Consider the following 22,439-nt stretch of genomic DNA (forward strand, 5'->3'; position numbering starts at 1 on the left):
GACACAGCTGCGGGGGCGACGCCGGTGCAGGCAGTAGAGGCGGGCAGCCGGCTCACAGCCAGGGGCGGCCCGAGACCTGCTCCGGCAGGGGCCGCGGCGACTCTTAGCCATTGGGGGAGGCTGGAACGAGGTTACGGCGGCTCGGCGTCGCTTGCCGCTGCGGAGGTCCGTGACGAAGTAGAGCAAGGTGGCTCGCAGCTGACTCGGGACATCTCTCAGTCTCCGGGGCGGAGGCGAAATCCGGCGGGCTGAGGAAGTGGAGCCGCGAGGCGGAACAAGGTAAATCTGAATCACGGCTGGCTCCGTTTCCGGGTCGTGGGCATCTCCCCTTTTTTTATGGTAATTTTCCCCTGATGGACCTGAGTGCCCCGTTGATTCCGTGAGATGACTTGTCTTCATCGTGGTCTCCGTCCAGCACATGAGAAGCACTAGTTGTATTAGTACTTTTATTTAAGAAGCGATTTAAATCTTCACGTGAGGACGTGGTAGCTGGCAGTGACTTGCAATTTTACCACTTGCCAGGCGCACAGTACGCTTCAAAAATTCCTCTTGTCCTTTTGTCGCTCTTGGTAATTTGATCCTTGCACTGATCGATCTCAGACACGTCTTCGACTTGCAGCAGAGGCAATGCACCTGATGCAAACCTAATTTTCCCTTGACCAGGCGGCGGCTCGTGGCGCAACAGAAGAGGGGTCGGTGGGTCGCTCAGTGGTAGCTTGAATAATTGCCTCCAGATTCGAGTGATCGCCGGGTCACGTTCATTCACGCGTAACCCTAATTTCTCTTGACCTTAAATCACAAAAATTACAAATCCAAACCGATGAATTTGAAGCTGACGCAGATCCTTCCAACTCAGATCCTCTTCATTGAAAAATTATGAACTTCTTGATCACTGTGAGAGATCCCTCCAAGAACTCAACACCACCGTGCGCAAGCCCCACGGTGGGCGCCAACTGTCGTGGAATAGTCACGGCAGATGTCCTAGGGTGAGGACTTAGTCGTGAGGCCAGCGCATCTATGTAGTAGCTTGAGAGGGGTTGATTGGGATGAGAGACGCAGGGCGGATCAACGCACAAGACAAGGGTTTAGACAGCTTCGGGCCCCGGGAAACATCATCCGGTAACAACCCTACATGCTGTTTGAGGCTAGGTCTCATTATGATCATGGGAGAGTCGCCGGGAACCGGCTCTCGGTGTCTAACCCTAGAGATTGTTTCTTGTCCCTTGTTTGGGGAGCCCTGCCCCTCCTTATATAAGTTAGAGGGGCGGGTTACATGCGGAGTCCTAGTAGGACTAGGACTAGTCTATCTTTTCTTACAAGTTGAATACAAGTCCGGGTCTTGCTTCCTCGTAAAGGAAATATTCGTCATCCCTTTCTCCTTAAGACGGCCCACCAGAGTATAAGCCAGCCTGCTGGGCCTTGGGCCTTGTTGTCCGCCTGACCCGCCGTTGGGGTTATCAGTAAGTCACCAAATACTCGTCGGGTCTCTGTGAGCCGCCAAGTCCGGCCGGGTCATACTTCCGGCCGGGTCATACCGCGTGGTATATCCCCGACAGGAACCAGACATGGTTCTATTGCCAGGACACTTCTCCGGCTGATGAGAACCCTCTGCCCGGCTTTCGTGCTCTGCGTCTGGAGCCAAATCACCCCCTGCCAGACAAACTATCTCAAGCTGAGCGTCAACCATTGATCCCTACCATCAACAAGATTAAGGCTCTTCTGGGAGATGGTCTCAACGGCGTTGATCTGGTCCGGGTCTGGCTTTCTTGGCGGGTGATTCCCTTGAGCCGCCGCCCCGGCTTAATGTGTAATTACACGGGCCGGAAGGACGACCCTCTGCGGCACAGCCCCAACGATCTACCTGAGGACGTCGTGGACGACATGACCAAGTCCCTCTTGAACGAGAGCTTAGCAGACTGCGGGAGGACCGGCTTAAGCCCCTTCTGCGAAGCTAACCCGGCTCCGGCAGTAAGCCACTGACCTGAGCACCTTGCTTTCCCTTTTAATAGTTTTCATCTGAACCTTAAGAAATCTTTGTCGTATTTTTCAGGCTAATGACAAGTTCTGGAAGCTCAAGTATGACCATGAGGCGGCTAAAAAGGCCAGGAAGGCTAAGAAAGCCGCCAGGAGAGCCGCTCCCCGCAAGAAGGGGAGTAAGCCTAGCGCCTCAGAGCTGCTTCAGCTAGATGATAGCTCCGAGTCAGAGGTAACCCTTGTTTTGTCAGGCTCTTATTCTGCTTTTCGTCTGTTTTTTAACCACCTTACTGACTTGATTATCCGCAGGATGATACCGGAGCGAGTAACCCGGTGACTGAAGAGGTAACTATACTTTCCTCCGACTCGGACCCCTTGCCAAGGCTGAAAGTCCGAAGAGTAACCCGGAAAGTAAGATTTTCGCATCCTTTAGCTTATCAAGATCCTCAATTTCTTTTGAAGCAACAGATTCATGAGAGCCGGAGGCAAACCCGGGCCAGCAAGGATGCAGACCTCTCCTCCGGCTTACCTGAGGCATCAAGAAAGCGCCGGACTGAGGTTATCTCCAACTTATACCCTTTTCATCCTTTAGCGGGCGTCACTCGTCAACCACTCAATTCGTCTGACTCAAATTATCAGGAAACTTCACCTTCCTCTGGTGACTCCATGCAATCTAACCTGCAGGCTTTCAAGACCGCACCCGGGTAATGATGATCATCTCATTTGTGCTTATCTTATTTATGTTTTTTGTACTAATCTTTTGACTTTCAGTGCCCAAGCCAAGCTCAGCAAAAGGGCCAAGAAAAATAAGCCGGTCGAAAAGCCGGTCTTGACTGAACCGGAAGCTTCTGCTCATGAGCCGCCATCTGCACCAGCTCCGGACACCGCCGCCTCAACTGAAGAACAAACCATGGCGGGTTCCGACAACCCGGAGATTCCCAGCTCAGCTCAACCGGCCGATGACCCAGATGTGGTGATTACCCGGACTGAATATGTTGAGCCGGGAAGACCCACTGTGCTGGCCAGATGCTCTGCCAAGGAAGAGCTGCTAGAGCGCCGCCGGGCTAGACTGGAGATCACTGACTATGCTAACTTGAACATTGGAGACATTGTTTCTGGTTACATTGGTCAAGTGCACAACAGCCGGGACCTGGAGATTGATATGGTGAAGAAGATACAGCAAAAATCTGAGGTACAACCCTCTTGCTTACTCCATAGTCAGTCTTACTATGCTAGCCCCCAAGTCTATTACTTATGATAGAATATGTTGTAGACTTAACTTCCGGCTTACCTTCATGAACCGGCAATTGTAAATAGAATCTTTCAGCTTACATTAGCCCCCAAGTGCCAAGTGTCTTTGCTTGCAAAGTGCTTGGGACTTTAATGTTGCATAATAATCACTCATACTATAACCCGGAATTTGTACAGGCTGCCTGCGAGAAATTTGAAGCTGAAATCTCTGAGCTGAAGAACCGCCTGAAGACTCAGGAAACTGAGACCCGGAAGGCCAACGCCAAATTTGAGTTCAGTGTTGCTGCACAAGAAAAGCTGAAGAAGAAATTTGAAACCGAAAGAAAGACTTGGGCCGAGGAGAAAACTGCTTTGGTCAGCCGGGCCGAACAAGCGGAGGCTGCTCTGACGGAGAGAACCGCCGAACTCTTCGGCTTAAAGCGCCATGTGTCACAGATGGTCGCCGCAATCTTCGGTAAGTCATTCTGCAAGCCTTTAACAAGCTTACATTCTTTATGTCTTAGAAGTCCCACAATTGCCATCAGTTCACCTAACTTTGTTATGCAGGTCCCAGAAGCTCCAACCTTAATCAGAATGTTCTGACCAAGTTGAAGGCCGTGTACACCTTGGTGGAGCAACTCTACACCGGGTCACAGCGTGCGTTAGCCGTTGTGGCTCTGTCCAACGAGGTTCCGACTCACCTGGCGGATGTACTCAGGCGGCTTGCCGTTCTTCCTTAGCGCTTCCAAGAGCTAAGACGGGCCTCTGCAAGAGCCGGAGCTATAGCTGCTTTGAGCCGGGCCAAGGCTTTTCTTCCGGAGCTAGACCCGGCCGACATCGCTCTTGGATACCCCAGCCTGAAGGAAGATGGCACCCCCTTTGATCAAAAAGACTTTGCTGCCTGTGTGAAGAGCGTGCGCCCGGTGGCCACCCTGATTGGGAATGACACCGACCTTACCAAGTATCAGCCGGGCTACGACGCGGAAAATCAGAGGATCCCTACTCCACGTTATGAAGCCATCAGCTTGATCCCTCCGACTCGTAAGCATACCTTCGCCCCAGAAGTTGACCCGGCCGGGTTAATTGATGACGAAGCTCAATTTGAAGCTTTGAGCGGCATTGACTGGAAATCATCAACCTTCCAGGTCATGGAATCAGCCGGAGGAGCGGAGAGGGATGAGCCGGAAGCTTCAACTCAACAAGCACCTTGACTTTTAGGCGGCTCATGGTTACACCTTAAAACAATGCCTCACCTTTTGGACTCGGGGAGTCTTGTAATAGAGTAGGACAAACACTTAATTTTGTCGTGCCATCGTGCACGTGTTGAATGCTTAACTCCATTTAAGCTGCTTCTTCATATTCCTCCGGGTTATAATTGATCATTTATTTTCCTTAAGCTCGAATAGCTGTCTTTAACCATCCTGCATAGAAAACAAGTCACAAGTCTCTGGGTGGCTTACCGCACCGAGAATCATAAACCTTATATAACCCGGAATATGAACCAAAGTCACCAAAGACTGGCCCTCAATTATATCCCTGATGTAACCATAATAACATACTTACAAGCCTTCAAGTATACTTCTGGTTTATGTAACCCGAATAATGAGGTTAAGATCTCAACTCCCGTTCACCAGCATCAATAATACTTACTATGTGCTATCAACGTTGTGAATCAAAATTAAGCTGGCAAAGTAAGAGCCGCCCTTGCACACTGTTGATATGACCAAAAGAACTTGTTGTAAGTCAGGAGATCAAAACTTAGGGGCTTCCGGTTCGAATACGACCAGAGAACCGTCCCAAAGGGGTTAAGCTAAGATTCGAATGCAATCATATAGCCCCCAGTGGCTTTGGCGTTGCCGATCAAGAGGGTACCGACAGCTATGTTCTCTTTGGTTCGAATACGACCCATGTGTGAACAGGAAGCCCCCAAATGACCTTAAGAGTTGTTTAACGACGCTGATTCGAATACGATCCACGTCGGTTCCCAAAGGGGGTTGAGCTATGATTCAAATATGATCAAAGAAAACTCCCTAATGAGCTCGGCAATTTGCCAATCAAGTGGGTATCGACAGCTATGTTCTCTTTGGTTCGAATGCGACCTATGTTTGAACAGGAAGCCCCCAGGTGATCATATTGTTTACGGCTAGATTCGAATACGATCATAAGCCGGATCCACCTCCAAGTGACCATGTGATGTTGTAATGGAAATAACACGTTTACCTTTGGAGGAGAAAAGGACAGAGGTCCTGCTTTATTATTTATCATAATATATACATGGCTACAGAAATATGTACATTATGAGAGCGGGTGGCTCAAGTGTAATAAGGCCGAAGCTGAGCTATGTTCCACGGCCGACGGGTCTCTTCCTCCGACTTGCGTGAATCTTTGTGCTCCCGAACGTCGATAAGGTAGCATGACCCGTTGTGCAAGTTCTTGCTGACCACAAAGGGCCCTTCCCAAGGCGGGGATAATTTGTGTGCATCTGTTTGATCTTGGATGAGCCGGAGCACCAGATCACCTTCCTGGAAGACCCGGGACTTAACCCGGCGGCTGTGATAACGGCGCAGGTCTTGTTGGTAAATCGCCGAGCGAGCTGCTGCCACATCACGCTGTTCGTCCAACAAGTCAAGAGCATCTTGGCGCGCCCGCTCATTATCCGCCTCAACATAAGCCGCCACTCGAGGTGAGTCATGACGGATGTCGCTAGGGAGGACTGCTTCCGCTTCATAAACCATGAAGAAAGGCGTGTAACCCGTAGATCTGTTAGGAGTAGTATTAATGCTCCATAACACGGAGGGTAACTCCTCCACCCAACAACCCGGCGTCCGTTGCAAAGGGACCAAAAGCCGGGGCTTAATGCCCTTCAAAATCTCCTGATTAGCTCTCTCAGCTTGACCATTGGATTGAGGGTGAGCCACTGATGAAACATCAAGTCGAATATGCTCTCGTTGACAAAACTCCTCCATGGCGCCTTTTTCATGAACTGAACCGCTGTGGCCGCGTCACACTTGCTAACTGGCTCTGCCTCAACCCACTTTGTGAACTTGTCAACTGCCACCAAAAGGTGGGTCTTCTTATCCTTGGACCTTTTAAAAGGCCCAACCATATCAAGCCCCCAGACCGCAAATGGCCAAGTAATTGGAATCATCCTCAGCTCCTGAGCCGGCACATGAGCCCGTCGCGAGAACCTCTGACAACCGTCACATCTACTGACCAAGTCCTCCGCATCAGCATGATCCGTCAGCCAGTAAAAACCATGACGAAAAGCCTTGGCCACAAGAGATTTTGAGCCGGCATGATGGCCACAATCCCCCTCGTGAATCTCACGCAAAACATCTTGGCCTTCCTCAGGGGAAACACAACGCTGGAAAGTTCCAGTGACACTGCGGCGATGTAGCTCGCCATTGATAATCATCATTGACTGAGACCGCCGGGTTATTTGTCTGGCCAAAGTTTCATCCTCAGGCAACTCTCCCCGGGTCATGTAAGCCAAGTATGGTACTGTCCAGTCTGGGGTGATGTGGAGAGCCGCCACCAACTGTGCCTCCGGGTCAGGGACAACCAAGTCTTCCTCTGTAGGCAACTTAACAGAAGGGTTATGCAAGATGTCCAAAAAAGTATTAGGCGGCACCGGCTTTCGCTGAGAGCCTAGCCGGCTTAATGCATCAGCCGCTTCGTTCTTCCTGCGATCAACGTGCTCTACTTGGTAACCCTGAAAGTGTCCAGCAATGGCATCAACTTCACGGCGATAAGCCGCCATGAGAGGGTCCTTGGAATCCCACTTGCCTGATACTTGTTGAGCCACTAAATCTGAGTCGCCGAAGCACCTTACCCGGCTCAAGCTCATCTCCTTAGCCATCCGAAGACCATGGAGCAAGGCCTCGTACTCAGCTGCATTGTTAGTACAAGGAAACATCAACCGTAGCACATAACGAAACTTGTCACCTTTAGGGGAAGTCAATACAACTCCAGCCCCCGAGCCCTCCAATTGCCTAGACCCATCGAAGTGAATAGTCCAATATGTATTATCCGGCTTTTCTTCAGGCACCTGCAGCTCTGTCCAATCGTTGATGAAATCCACCAAAGCTTGAGATTTAACAGCAGTGCGTGGCACGTATTTCAGACCATGAGGCCCAAGCTCTATAGCCCACTTAGCCACTCTTCCTGTGGCTTCTCTGTTTTGGATGATATCTCCAAGGGGAGCAGAACTAACCACAGTGATGGGGTGACCTTGGAAATAATGCTTAAGCTTCCGGCTTGCCATGAAGACACCATAAACAAGCTTCTGCCAATGTGGATACCGCTGTTTGGACTCGATGAGCACTTCACTGACGTAGTAAACCGGCCGCTGAACCGGATACCCCTTACCCTCTTCCTTGCGCTCCACCACCACAGCCACACTGACGGCTCGTGTGTTAGCAGCCACATACAGTAATAAGGGCTCCTTGTCAATCGGAGCAGCAAGAACTGGGGGTTCAGCCAGCTGTCTCTTCAAATCCTCAAAAGCAGCATTAGCAGCATCATTCCAGATAAAGTCATCAGTTTTCTTCATCAACTGATATAGTGGCATGGCCTTTTCACCCAAACGGCTTATAAACCGGCTCAAAGCAGTGATGCGGCCTGCCAGACGCTGGACGTCGTTTATACACGCCGGCTTAGCCAGAGAGGTGATTGCCTTGATTTTTTCCGGGTTAGCTTCAATGCCTCTGTTAGAAACCAGGAAACCCAAGAGCTTGTCTGCGGGAACACCAAAAACACACTTGGCCGGGTTAAGCATCATCTTGTAAACCCGGAGATTATCGAAGGTTTCTCTAAGGTCATCTACCAGGGTCTCCTTCTCCCTGGACTTAACCACGATATCATCCACATAGGCATGAACATTGCGCCCAATCTGGTTATGAAGACAATTCTGCACACAACGCTGATAAGTCGCCTGTGCACTCTTGAGTCCAAAAGGCATAGACACATAACAGAAGGCTCCAAAGGGAGTGATGAACATCGTCTTCTCCTGGTCCTTAACTGCCATTTTAATCTGATGGTATCCAGAATAAGCATCCAAAAAACTTAAGCGCTCACAACCCGCCGTAGCATCAATGATTTGATCAATACGGGGAAGATCAAAAGGATCAGCCGGACACGCCTTGTTTAAGTCCGTGTAGTCCACACACATCCGCCAGGTGCCATTCTTCTTGAGCACGAGCACCGGGTTAGCTAACCATTCTAGATGAAAGACTTCGACAATAAACCCGGCCGCCAAGAGCCGGGCCACCTCCTCACCAATGGCTTTCCGCCTCTCCTCATTAAACCGCTGAAGGAATTGCCTGACCGGCTTAAATTTCGGATCAATATTGAGAGTTTGCTCAGCGAGTTCTCTAGGTACACCTGGCATGTCAGAAGGTTTCCATGCAAAGATGTCCCTATTCTCACGAATGAACTCGATGAGCGCGCTTTCCTATTTTGGATCCAGATTGGTACTGATGCTAAACTGCTGAGATGAGTCACCTGGAACGAAATCAACAAGTTTAGTCTCATCAGCTGAATTAAATTTCATTGCCGGCTCATGCTCCGTGGTCGGCTTTTTCAGAGATGTCATATCTGTTGGGTCAACATTGTCCTTGTAAAACTTCAACTCCTCTGTTGCACAAACAGATTCTGCATAAGCCGCGTCACCTTCCTCACACTCCAAGGCTATCTTTCGGCTGCCATGAACCGTAATGGTCCCATTGTGACCTGGCATCTTGAGCTGTAAATATACGTAACACGGCCGTGCCATGAACTTGGCATAAGCCGGCCGCCCAAATATGGCATGATACGGACTTCTTATCTTGACCACCTCAAAGGTCAATTTTTCCGCCCTGTAGTTGTACTCATCTCCAAAGGCCACTTCCAGCTCGATCTTACCAACTGGATAAGCCGACTTACCAGGCACCACACCATGGAAAACAGTATTGGACTGGCTGAGGTTCTTATCAATCAACCCCATACGACGGAAGGTCTCATAATAGAGGATGTTGATGCTGCTGCCTCCATCCATGAGTACTTTAGTGAACTTATATCCTCCCACCTGAGGAGCCATCACCAGGGCCAGGTGACCCGGATTATCAACCCGGGGAGGGTGATCCTCCCTACTCCACACAATAGGCTGCTCGGACCATCTTAAATAGCGTGGAACCGCCGGCTCAACAGCATTCACAGCCCTCTTATGAAGCTTCTGATCTCGCTTACACAGACTGGTGGTAAACACATGATACTGTCCACCATTGAGCTGCTTTGGATTGGTCTGGTATCCCCCATGTTGCTGTTGATGACCCTGGCCGGACTGCTGATTAAAGCCCCCTTGAACATTCTGAGGATTGGAATTTGAGCCGCCGCCCGGGCCATGAAACCGCCAGCGCCTGAGCCGCCGCCCGAGCCATTGTTGCCATTAAAGGCATTGGAATTCTTAAAGGCCTCATGATTGCGCAATCTTTCCATAGATGAGTAGCTGGCTTCTCCCTCGAGCCATGCCTTGGACAAGGCTCATTCAACAACTGCTCAAGCGTTGGGCCTGAACCGCCGGCTCGGGGAGGTGGCCTCCCCTTACGTCGCTGGTTGTTACCCTGTGAGCTGGCATTGGCCACAAACTCTATGCTGCCATCAGCCTTACGCTTGCTACCTCCTTGGTTCGCCGGGTTATGCTGAGGACCCTTGCCATTGCCGTTCTTCTTTCCCTTCCCTGTCCTTTCATCATCTGACGCGGGGTCCTTGGTACTATCAGAGTCGGTGTACTTGACGAGAGCCGCCATCAGCGTACCCATATCATTGCAATCGCGCTTGAGCCGCCCGAGTTTCATCTTCAGGGGAAGGAAACGACAATTCTGCTCCAACATTAAGACTGCAGAGCCGGCATCCATCTTATCAGATGAATGTATTATCTCTTTGACCCGGCGAACCCAATGGGTTGTAGACTCACCCTCCTGCTGTTTACAGTTAGTCAAATCCACAATTGACATAGACTGCCTACAGGTATCTTTGAAGTTTTGGATGAACCGGGATTTCAGCTCAGCCCAAGACCCGATAGAATTCGGTGGCAGCCCTTTCAACCAAGTGCGGGCAGTCCCATCTAACATCATGGTGAAGTACTTGGCCATTGCCGCTTCGCTGACCTCCAGCAACTCCATGGCCATCTCGTAACTCTCGATCCAGGCTCCGGGTTGTAAATCAGCCATGTAATTAGGCACCTTCCTAGGTCCTTTGAAATCCTTGGGCAGACGTTCATTGCGGAGAGCCGACACCAGACAAGGGACACCCCCAGTCCTCGTAGGTATACCCGCGTCGATGGAAGCCGTCGGATAAGCCGGGGGTGGCTGGTAAGCCGTCAACTGAGGCACCTGCTCCGCCTCTTGCCGTGCTCTGTCTTGGTCTACCACGTGAAAGGCCCCGTTATGAGCCGGGCCGCGGCGACCATGTTTTCCAACGGGTTGGCATAATGACCCGATGGTATCGGCACGTACTGAGGCGGGGCAGGGTTCACCCGGGGAGGTCCCATCACTTGGGGCTGAATTGGCGACCCAGTCCCGGGCACTATGATCTCTGGCGGGTTACTAGACCCTGCACCCGACGTGTTGAAGAGGTTTCGAGGATCGTAAACCGGAGGGAGCCGAGATTGGGCCTTTTGATGCCTCCTTCTCATGACCCCATTGGACGCGTTTTGATCCATCGTGAGCCGGAAAGACTGTGCCTGAATCAGCTGAGTCTGGGCGTCGAGAGCCGCCCTCTCTGCAGCCATCCTGATCCCTTCCGCCGCCAGATCCTCCTTGGCTTTTGCTAGATCCACCTTTAACTGTGCCACCTCCGCGTCATGCTGAGCTTGATCTGCTGGGGCAACCGTAGCGGTCAACAAAACCGTCATCTTGTCTGTGAGATCCATCAGCACCTGAGCCGGCGAGGGCACAGGGCTTCCTGACCCGGCAGCGGGGCTTTGAACAGGTTGTGCACCGGCCATGAAGATTCCAACCCGGCTCGGCGGCTCAAAGGGGTCTGGAATGCTGTCGCCATCGGAACAACCCCTGAGCCTGCCATCTTGAAGTTGATACAAAGAGTTTGACTCATCCGTAGACGACTCGCCGTCAGAGCCGGCGGTCGTCTCATCACCAGATCCAGATCCTTCAGAGAGTCCTCCATGGACACATCCCACGAAAGCATGCTTCAAAGCAGGTAGAGCCCGGGCGGGTCATGTACGCTGAGCCGTCTCGATGAGATCGGCGCAGAGATCCGGCTCAGGGCCCGGCTCACCAATCTTGCCAATGAAGACATGAATTCCGCCGAAGGGGACCCGGTACCCGTACTCGATTGAGCCGGCGTCGGGGCCCCAGTTTGCATCATCGATGTAGAGCTTGCCGCGACGACTCTTGGTCATCCGGCCCACAGCGTATCCCTTGAGCCCTTCGAAGCTGCCCTTCAAGAACTCAAATCCACCGTGCGCTGGCCCCACGGTGGGCGCCAACTGTTGTGGAATTGTCACGGCAGATGTCCTCGCGTAAGAACTTAGTCGTGGAGCCATCGCAACTAGGAAGCTTAAAGGGGTTAAACGGGACAAGGAACACGAGGGTTATACTGGTTCGGCCCCTTACGGTGAAGGTAAAAGCGTACGTCCAGTTGAGGTGGTATTGATTAGGGTTTCGATCACCAGGAGCTAAACCGTCCTGCCTGGTTATCGAGTTTGTCTTACTTGTCCCTAAACCGCCGCCGGGTCGTCCCTTTATATAGAGAGGTTGACGCCCCGCGGCTCTCAGAGTCCCGGCCGGCTCATAACAGTGTCCGGCTCAGACTCTCAACTATTCTTGCCTTACACTACAAGTTTCACCCTCACGGCGGTTGTCACTACGGGCCTTAAGCCATCTCCGGGTCTTAAGCCCATTATTGACCCGCCGTCTTCAAGTTTGGTACTGGGCTTCGCGTGATGACCATTATGACGTAACCCGGCCCCTCCTGGGCGGGTGACTCTAATGGTTATATCCTGAACACGGCCGGAGACCGTCGGAGATAAGCTTGGGTGGCGGAGGGGAGTGGAATGAAGTGGTTAGGGTTTGGTCCGGCGAGAGGATGGGGAGGAATATATGTGGGGTCGGGTGGAGCAGAGTGGGTCTGGTCCGACGTGGCGGGCATGTTGGGCGTGCCCGGGCGCCCCTGTATCCACCCCATATTTGGGCTGGATATGAGAGGTGCCGGTCAGTCTGGGCGTTTGAGGCTCATTTGAGGCGCCTGACTGGTCGAAATTTTATGACCGGTCAGTGACCGGGCGGGCCGCCCGACCGTTTAAGGAGGGTTTGGAGTGCCCGGCTGTAGATGCTCTTAAACCCAACACTTGCATGATTGCTGGCGAAACCATTTGGACAGGATCAACTTCCTTTTCATTAATTTCAGACTTTGGGTGCCATTTTTATAGGTTTATAAGCAGCTGAGATGGTTGATGGCGTAGTGGTGGCATTGTAGTGTTCGCTTCGTTCATACTCACCCAGTTTAATCCGTAGGATAAAACACAGTATCTTCTCTACGTCTACTTATACTTATAAAAAGACTTAAGGTTCACTTTCCTGTAAGGCAGAATAATTCGTCTACTTATACTTATAAAAAGACTTAAGGTTCACTTTCCTGTAAGGCAGAATAATTCGTCCAACCTATGTTCCCCTCGCTCTCTTCATTTTCAGTTTTTCCCTTCTATCTCTAATTTTTTTTCACTGGTTTTGTTGAAACCTGTCCTAGTTGTCCCACCTTTTATTAACTTGTCAAATGAAATTATGATTTTCAAGATAATAAGTTCTTACCAAATAAGTGATTATCAAATAAAATCTTAAAATTTATTTAGATAGGTAAACCACGGGTAGGATTTGATACATTTATCTACATTATCACATTAATATGGACATGTAAATTACAGGCTAACGTCTAGAATATTTATATCCTTTTGCAACGGGCAGTCAAAGTATCTAGTTTGTATTTAATTGACTACATATTCTAGTGTATCAAACAGGATGACACGTGCTCAGGCCAAAAAAAGAGTCATCAACAAATTCTTTTTAGATTGTGCAGAAGTCATGCGGTACGGTGTGCGCATTTGGTCATGTGGACAAGAAGGGTTGGGCACGCTTTGCTGTGGCATTGGTGTTGTTGGATTTTCATAGTTTTTACTCTTTTGTTTTCAAATATAAGGTGTATTAGTTTTTCAAAAGTCAAACCCCTTTAAATTTGACCAATTTTTTAGAGCAATATATCGATATACATAATATCAAATCGGTATCTCTAGATTCATCATGAAATGAATTTTTATATTTTATTTCTTTAATATTGTGGATGTTGATATTTTTGGCTCTTAACTTGATCAAAGTTAAAAAAAATAACTTTTGAAAAAAATTAACACACCTTATATTTTAGAACTGAGAAAGTATTTGGTTTGGTGAGAAGGGCAGATAATGGAGTGTGTTTTCTTTTTATTTATAATGCGGCGTTATGGTGTGCTTTCCTTACTGTGATTTAGTGCTATCTGGTAGTGTGATTTAGTGCTATCTATTAATCAACACAAGCTTATGTGTGGAAATTTTCCATGGCGGTGGTTGCAAATACTATATTGATGGGGTTTTTTGCGGGAAACTTTCGATCTATTCATTCTCAATCATGGCAGTACATCGAACACCATAAATAATAAAAAATGTATTCATATTGTAGACCACTTAGCAACGACTACGAGCACTGAAGGGAGCTGAAGGCACGCCGCCATCATCCCCTCCCTCGCCAGAGCCGGGCACAACTTGTTGTAGTAGACAGTCGGGAAGTCGTCGTGCTAAGGCCCAATAGGACCAATGCACTAGAACAACAACCGCCGCTGATGAACAGAAGCTTAGATCAGAAGGATCCAAACTGAAGACACATGAACAAAGACCGGATCCGAGCAGATCCACCAAAGAAAACCATCGACCAAATCCCGCGAGATTCGTCGGAGACACCTCCACACGCCCTCCCATCATGCTAGACGCACCACCGAGGTAGGGACTATGCTGGAAGAACCTTATTCCATCTTTAGGGAGCTGTTGTCATCTCGTCTTCCTGACCAGGACACAAACCCTAACAAAACTTGAAGAAGCATCTAAAACCGGAGCCCTCCCGCCAGCAAGGGCTGAGATCCACCGCACACCCATCGTCATAAGACCACAGAAGACGTGGCAGATCGGTGACGCCACCGACGGGAGGCAGAAACCCTAGCCACCTTTCCTTAGGAGGAGAGACGTATGGCAACTTCCTCGGCGGCCAGACTTGCGTGGGCTTCTATATTGGTGTTATAGTATCACGTGATGGCAATTTCTTTCTAGGTGGTGTGAGAGTGTGCGGGATTGATATACTATTGCCGGTTGCCGTCGACTGATTTGAAAAACCACACCCGATCAAAAATCATGAACCAATTTTGAAATTGAATACCTCAAATGAATGGCAGAACTTCCAAATTAGGTAGCATAATGAATTAAAAGAATTTAATAACAGAGCTCCTTGAGAAATTGTTGACCTAGTCAAAATTGGGTGACCCAATTCTAAATTGAAGACCTTGATTCATTGAGAATTGATGCCTTAAAAATTGGACCTGATAAGTGTCACACGTGTGGCATGAACACATAGCAACTCCGAACGTTTTTTTTGCGAGTTCAGTGACGCGAGGATGGTAATTTTAGTTGTCAAGCATGCCAACTTTCTTTTTGTATGGCAACTTTCGGGTTTGGGGGGGGGGGGTCTTTTCAGATGACAACTTTAGTTGTAAAAAACGTCAGGGCCGGACTGCTTCATGTCACATGTGTGCCACTTATCATTCGGATAAAAATTAGAGAGCAGTGTATTGAAGACCTCAATTAATTGTGAGGCCTTAAAAAATAAAGAGCATAGTATATGTAATATAGATATATGTTGAATTAGTGTAAAATCTATGTGTCTCCCTTGTATTCGGGAGAAAAATGCTTTAGGATTAAAGTAGAAAAATGCTTTAGGATTAAAGTATAGCATCTAATCATTGACAAGGGCCATCGGTGCTTCCCGTATGTATTGAGCGGATTTCTCCCTCTACACACCAATAATTTGCTATTGACATATCTTAAAACTTTGGTTTTTTGAACCATGCAGAAGGACTACATATATAATATTAAGATAGAGAGACAAAAATACAACAACATTCAATCGACCATAAATTCAAGACTAAAGCAACATACCAAGCCTATAACAAATGACCAAAGTTAAAAGCAGCAGCTAGTGGAGAACAAAATGACCCATGCTCGCTTCTACCCAAAGCTTGGCATCAACAATAACTTGATCAAAGATCTTCGTCATTGGCATGTGAGAATTCTCAAATACCCTAACATTCCTCTCCCGCCATATGCTCCAGGTGACCAGCAACACCAAGGTGTTCAGAGAGTTTCGTTTGGTTCCTTGAACTCTAGCTCTGGCATCTTGTCACCACTCTTTTAAAGTTTGATCAGGCTGAAGTACGACTTCCTTTATCCCAGCCGAATGAAGGACCAAACTCCATAAAATTGAGATTACACTGCAGTCCCAGACATATCTTAAAACTTGTAGCGATAGGTTTTTATGTTCATATTTTAAGATTAAAATTCTTAGTTTTCATGGTCTGAAATTCTGAACAATGTGGTGTGTTTTAAGATTAAAATTCTTAGTTTTCATGGTTTTGAAATTCTGAACAATGTGGTGTCGCTACTAGTGAGAATGCGTCTCCAAAATACTCCTATGTTGGTTCTTGTGGTAAAAATTCTTCAGTTCTCACTGCGGTCGCCCAAAATCTGCTATCGCAAGGCTAAAACTAACATCAGAGGTGCTACCTTGTTGATGTTTGAATTTTGTTACTACTATACTATGCATTGTCCAATTAATCTTGCTCCGAAGAAAGAAATTTCCATACAAAAAAAGAAGATAAAAATAGTCCTGGCAGAAGCGACTGCCATCGTTGAATCTACGTAGCATTGAGACTGATGAAGCAAAAGCTGAAGAACTAGCAGAAGTTCATATTAGAAAAGCAGAGGAATGAATGAATCAAGATGGTATTGTCATTCGCCTGCTGCATGAACATCTTGATGATTTGGAAAAATTGAACTGGAATTATACAAAATGAAAGAACGATGCATTTCGGAAATCAAACAAGCCTGGAATCAATCGAAAATATGTAATCTATTTATTTTTCCTCTTCGCGCACGCACGTCGTAACTCTGATTATCCCCCATTATTGTTGTTGCTGCTCCTCTTCTTGCCCTCAGAGACAGCATAGGCTGCGCCGTGGAAGTCGAGGAAGAGCGCGAGCAGGGACACGTTGAAGACGACGTTGAAGGCCCACCCGGCCATCTCCTCACAGCCGCCGCCGGTGAAGTGGAACCAGATGTCTGCAATACCATAGGGATGAATTCCGAAAACCTTCACAAAGCACATTTGGTTGACGACCATTATCATGTTAACAATTTTCACATTTTTCTCTCTCATGAACATATAATCCTACTTTCTTAAAAAATAGTCTCGTTTAGTGTGCCCTAATGATTATGGATCTGCGACGAAGAAGTACAGTTAGTGCTTCACGGACCCCATATCCCCCACTGTTGCAACCTTCTGGATTAACTATGCTAAGATCTACAATTTTGTATTCCTCCCATATTTTCACTATTTATAAAATCCGCTCAACATGCATACATCTCTAACAAGTACTAACTTTTAGTCTAGATTCAATGCAAGATCGTCGCCATGTGCACCAAATCCGTCTTCACTTCTTTCTTATCCTACCACCAACCGCATGAACCTTATATATAAGCGTGCAAATGGGTAGCGAAAGCAATACAAGGAGCGATAGAAAAGCAGACTGACCATGATGGAGGGAGCTAAAATAATGATGTTCATACATACTTCTTGTTTAGTCTTGAGCTTTCATTGTCGTTTGGATTAGTTTAGAGTAATGGAATTACTACGAAGACCGAATATTTTGTACATAAAGGTGCGATATATAAGAATATGAGCTTGGGAGGCATCTGGAATGAATAGAAAGAGAAGGTGAATGAACGAGCAAGCACCAACCAGTAGCTGCACTATCTCATTGGTCATTCAAGACGGTGAAATGTTGGGCAGAGGCCTCATTCGTTTGGGCTTCTGAAGTAGCTTCCGCAGAAAAAAGGATGAAGCCCTAAGGAACAAAGTTTTTTGGCGTGTTTCCAAACTACAACTGATGAGTTCACAACAGTCATGAGTTGTTAACATGGGGAGTGAAGTATGTGGTTCCGACATGTTCCCGTTTATTCCAGGCATGTCAACTTTGTAGATATTATATTCGTTTTTAATAATAAAAAAATCAGTGCTCCTGCTGGTTGCTCAAGAAAAGTATGAGTTCTCGATATGGTGAGTGAAGTATGGTTTTTTGGTATATACCATAAAAACCGAAATTCAAAACGGTATGGAAAGTTCATACCATGCCGAAACTAGAAACCATATAAAACCATCAAATTGATTTGGTTCGGTTTATTTTCAGTTCGATTTTAAAATGCACAGAGTGAGTTTTCACCCATTGTTGTACTTCTTCTCGTAAATGAAGCGATGCCATGGTTGTATGAGTACAAGTGCTGGTTTTTAGTCATTGTTCTACTTCTCGTAAATGAAGCGATACCATGGTTCTATGAGCACGAGCTGTTTATTTTTCCTTTTTTTGCAGGGTGAATCGAGCTGTTAGAGAGCAACATATGTCCTATGTGTTTTTATTTGAGGTACATGAAATGTATTTTCTACTTTTTATCTGAGTTGCAAACTTACAATACATAGGTGCATATGGACCCCACGGTTAGACTAATACGCAATGGCATTGAAGCACACAAAACCATGCGGCACTTAATATACTTTTGGAGGGAAAATAATATTTTATATTAATGTTAAGATTTATTAATCACTCTACTACTGATACATTAAAATTAGGACTATGGTATTAAAAATGCGTAAATTATAAAAAAAATTCCCAACCTTTTAGCCTCGAATTTGAATATTTTAACCCACAAAAAATGCATATTTAGAAATTGGATGCCAAAAATAACTTTTGGTTCTGTCGTATATTTTTTATTCCAAATAAAAATTTAATGTATCATATTTAGAACATATGAAATTAGAAACAGTTGATGCATGTTAAAAAACTTAATTTTATTTTAAAATCTATAAAAATATCAACCATAATGCCGAATATCCAAAATAACAAGAATTCTGTTTTGAGTTTTGAAAATATATGAAACGGATAATCTAGCATTATGGTTGTGAACATTTTGAAATATTGTAACCATTTGACCATGTAAAATCTTGGACTTGAGAATCGTCAGCAATACCATAGGGATGAATTCCGAAAACCATAACAAAGAGGCATTTGGTTGATGACCATTATCATGTATTAAGAATTTTTAGAATTTTCCTGCGATGAACATATGCTCCTACTTTCTTAAAAAATAGTCTAGCTTAGTGTGCACTAATAATGATGGATCTGCGATGAGGAAGTATATATAGTCCTCCATCGAACGTACCATATCCCCCAGTACTGCAACCTTTTGAACTTTTTAGGTAGCAACCTTCTGAAATTAACTTCCCGCAAAAAAAAAACCTTCTGAAATTAAATATACTAAGATCCACACTTTTTGTATTCCTCCCATATTTTCATCATATATGAAATCTGTTCATTATGCATACATCTCATGTACTAACTTTTAGGCTAGATTTAATCTTTAATGCATCCTCGAAGCCATGTGCTCCAAATCCGCCTTCACTTCTTCTCATCCTATCGCGCGAACCTTATATATAAGTGTGCAAATGGGTAGAGAAAGTAGTACAAGGAGCGATAGGAAAGCATACTGACCAAGATGGAGGGAGCTAAAATAATGATGTTCATATATACTTTTTGTTAAGTCTTGAGCTTTCATTGCCATTTGGATTAGTTTAGAGTAATGGAACTACTATGGAGATCCAATGTGTCGTTTATAAAGGTGCGCATATATAAGAATGTGAGCTTGGGAGGCATCTGGAATGAAAAATAGAAAGAGGGGAGGAACAAACGGGCAAGTGCAGGCCAACTAGTAGCAGGACTGTCTCACGAGTCATCCACGATGATCAAGTATCGAACGGTGGCCTCATTCGTTTGGGCTCTTGAAGCTGCTTTCTGTAGAAAAAATTACTATGTCCTCACAAACAAGGTGTTTTGGCTTATTGCCAAACCATAGCCGGAGCGGCCTTTAGTTATACAGGTCGTAGCACCACTTGGAGGAATTACAAAATCTTGTTCCTTGTCAACGTCCACATTGCTCTTTTGACTTCTCTAATACTATAGAGACAGCGGCACTTCTGGATCTCGTAAAATTAAGGCCCATATCTAACTTGGTTCAGGGAGAAGCTCATTAAGTTTTGAAAGTGTTGTTCTAATCCAGAGCTCATGTAAGCTCGAGTGAATAGTAAAATCACAAAAAAAAAAACTGAAGTTTTTCTATGAAACATTGACAAATTTTCCATAGCTTGCAAAATTTCATCGTGAAATGACATTCGTGGAAAATGTGGCAAAAAAAACGATGCTCCAAAATTCTTTTGAAAATAACATTTTAGAGCATCGATTTTGTTTTTTTCCATAATTTCCACGAATATCGTATGGTGATGATATTTTACAAGCTAACAAACATTTTGTCAATGTTTCACAAAAAAAGAATTATTTTAAATATTTTTCCTTTTTTTTATTTTACTGTTCACCCGAGCTCACATGAGCTCGGGATTAAAACAACTGCTTCCATCAAGTTTCGGTGTCTTATGGATCTTGTTGGTGAGCACTCCGATACCATAAATAAATAAGAAAGTTTACCAATAGTAAAAAATACTGCAAATAACAGAAACAAAACAGAAATGGATTTATTTGGGGAAGAAATATATTTCATATAAAAATAGGGTGTGTCTAGGGCACAATTAGATGTGAATTGCACATCTAAATGACTTCATCAAGCCTAAAAAGAAAATGAAGAACAGGAAAAAAATATCCACACAAATCTCCGCGTAAGGTCAATGATATAGGCCTTAGATGCGCAAAACTTATGGCACATCTAGATGTGCTTTAGCAAAATTGAAAAAAAAAAGATAGTACTATACAAGTCAAGGCGGCCCATCTTGTTGACGTCTGCCGATCTACTATATGCACGCGCGGCGAAGCCCATTTTAGGCCCTGCGGTAGGTGGGAATTTCTTATCATTTTGCCCTACGTGTCACCCACAGCGCCACACGAGGCAGGTCAATTCGCCGGCGCCGTCGGTTGGAGCGAGCTCACCCCAATGGCGGCCGCGCTGCTGCGCCACGTCCGGTGGCTCCTGGTCGAGCACCCCGCCGTCGCCTCCTTCCACTGGCGCCCGGGCACCACGCTCGCGGCGTCGCCGTCCTTCCCCGCCGCCGTCATCTGCGCCTACCTCGCCACGGTGCTCCTCCTCCACCGCCGCATCCTGCCCCTGCCGTCCCTCCCGCCGCGCGCCCTCCGCGCCGTCTCCGCGCTGCACAACTGCGTCCTCCTCGCCCTCTCCGCCGCGATGGCCGCCGGCTGCGTGCTCTCCGCCGCGGCCACGGCGCCCTCGCCGCGCTGGGCCTTCTGCTTCCCCCCGGACGGCGCCACGGAGGCGTCGGGCCCGGTCTTCTTCTGGGCGCACGTCTTCTACCTCTCCAAGATGTACGAGCTCGGCGACACGCTGCTCATCCTCCTCGCCCGCCGCCCGCTCACCCTGCTCCACGTCTACCACCACGCCCTCGTCATCGCCATGTGCTACCTCTGGCTCGCCACGCGCCAGTCGCTCATGCCCGTCGCGCTCGTCACCAACGCCGCCGTGCACGTCGTCATGTACGCCTACTACCTCTGCTGCACCCTGGGCCTCCGCTGGCCGCCGCGCTGGAAGCGCGCCGTCACCGAGCTGCAGATCCTGCAGTTCCTCTTCAGCTTCGCCGCCTCCGTCGTCATGCTCTGGTTCCACTTCGCCGGCGGCGGGTGCGAGGGGATGGCCGGGTGGGCGTTCAACGCCGTCTTCAACGCCTCCCTGCTCGCGCTCTTCCTCGACTTCCACGGCGCCGCCTACGCCGCCAAGGCCAAGGCCAACAAGACCAACATCAACAATGGCAATGGCAATGGCAATGGGGGGAAATCAGAGTGACGTACAAGGGGACTTCTTTTTAGATTACACAGATTTCTCCAGGCCTGTTTGATTTGTGGTGAAATGCATTGGCCTTCCATTTTTGACAATTCTAGTTTTTGAAATTTTCTAAATCATCAAGATGTTCAGGCAGCAGTCGAATGGCAATAGCATCTTTGATTGATTCCTCTGCTTTCCTTCCGTGAAAAAACTTCTGCGAGTTCCTAATCTTTGCTTCAGTCTGAATGCCAATGTAGATTCAGCGATGGCAGTAGGTTCTGTCAAGACTTAATTTTTATCTTCTTCTTTTGTATGGAATTTTCTTTCTTCGGACCAAGATTAATTAATTGGACAATGATATTGCATATTCATGTGTACTAAGTTGAACCAAACCGAGCCTACATAGTACATATTCATGAACTGTATTTTCTTTCCTATGTCAATAAGTACCGATTCAATTGTCAATGCTGGTATGGAATTGCATTATAACATTATTAAAACTACTGGTAATGACGGTGATTGCTTACAAAATATAGGTGCCCCCGTGTGCAAATGCAACGCACATACAATTATCTAGACAACCTATACTAGTCCCATCTGAATCTTAAGTTAATACAGGAAAGTTGGTCATGTCCAAATGGTTTCGCCTACAATCATCGCAATTGTTAAGTCGAGTGTTGCTAGCTGTTCAAGACGTTCTTTGCACATCCTCATGGCCTCATGGGGGTCAGGAACCTAAGCAGGAGCACCAACACTTTATTATCTAAGAGAACGACCAAACTCTCACGGACTCTAGTTCCTACTATGAGCGCCGCGTGATTCTCTTGGCCAGGATGCGATCATCTGCTCCATGGTTGTTTGACATACTTAGTAGACAGTCAGCGGTTCCCACATGGTTCTATGCCCTAGTGTGTCACACGATCCCCATAACTCTTGAGATGCAAAACACTGGTGAGTGGAGCATGTGAGACTCGGCCGCCCTGATATCTTTTGTTACCAAGACAACTAACCACATTAAACTTATGTTGATAAGTAGGAATGTGTAGAGCAACCGCGTGT

At 47.1% G+C, this 22,439-nt stretch overlaps 1 protein-coding gene across 1 annotated transcript; it reads left to right on the forward strand.

The window, feature by feature from the left end:
* Positions 1 to 20,432: 20,432 nt before the first annotated feature.
* LOC123095804 (elongation of fatty acids protein 3-like) lies at positions 20,433 to 21,745 on the forward strand. The gene has a single exon (XM_044517370.1). The coding sequence runs from the start codon at positions 20,541 to 20,543 to the stop codon at positions 21,399 to 21,401; it is 861 nt and encodes a 286-aa protein (XP_044373305.1). The 5' UTR covers positions 20,433 to 20,540; the 3' UTR covers positions 21,402 to 21,745.
* The last annotated feature ends 694 nt before the right edge of the window (positions 21,746 to 22,439 follow it).

The sequence above is a fragment of the Triticum aestivum genome, chromosome 4D (assembly GCF_018294505.1).
Source record: "Triticum aestivum cultivar Chinese Spring chromosome 4D, IWGSC CS RefSeq v2.1, whole genome shotgun sequence".
NCBI lineage: Eukaryota > Viridiplantae > Streptophyta > Magnoliopsida > Poales > Poaceae > Triticum > Triticum aestivum.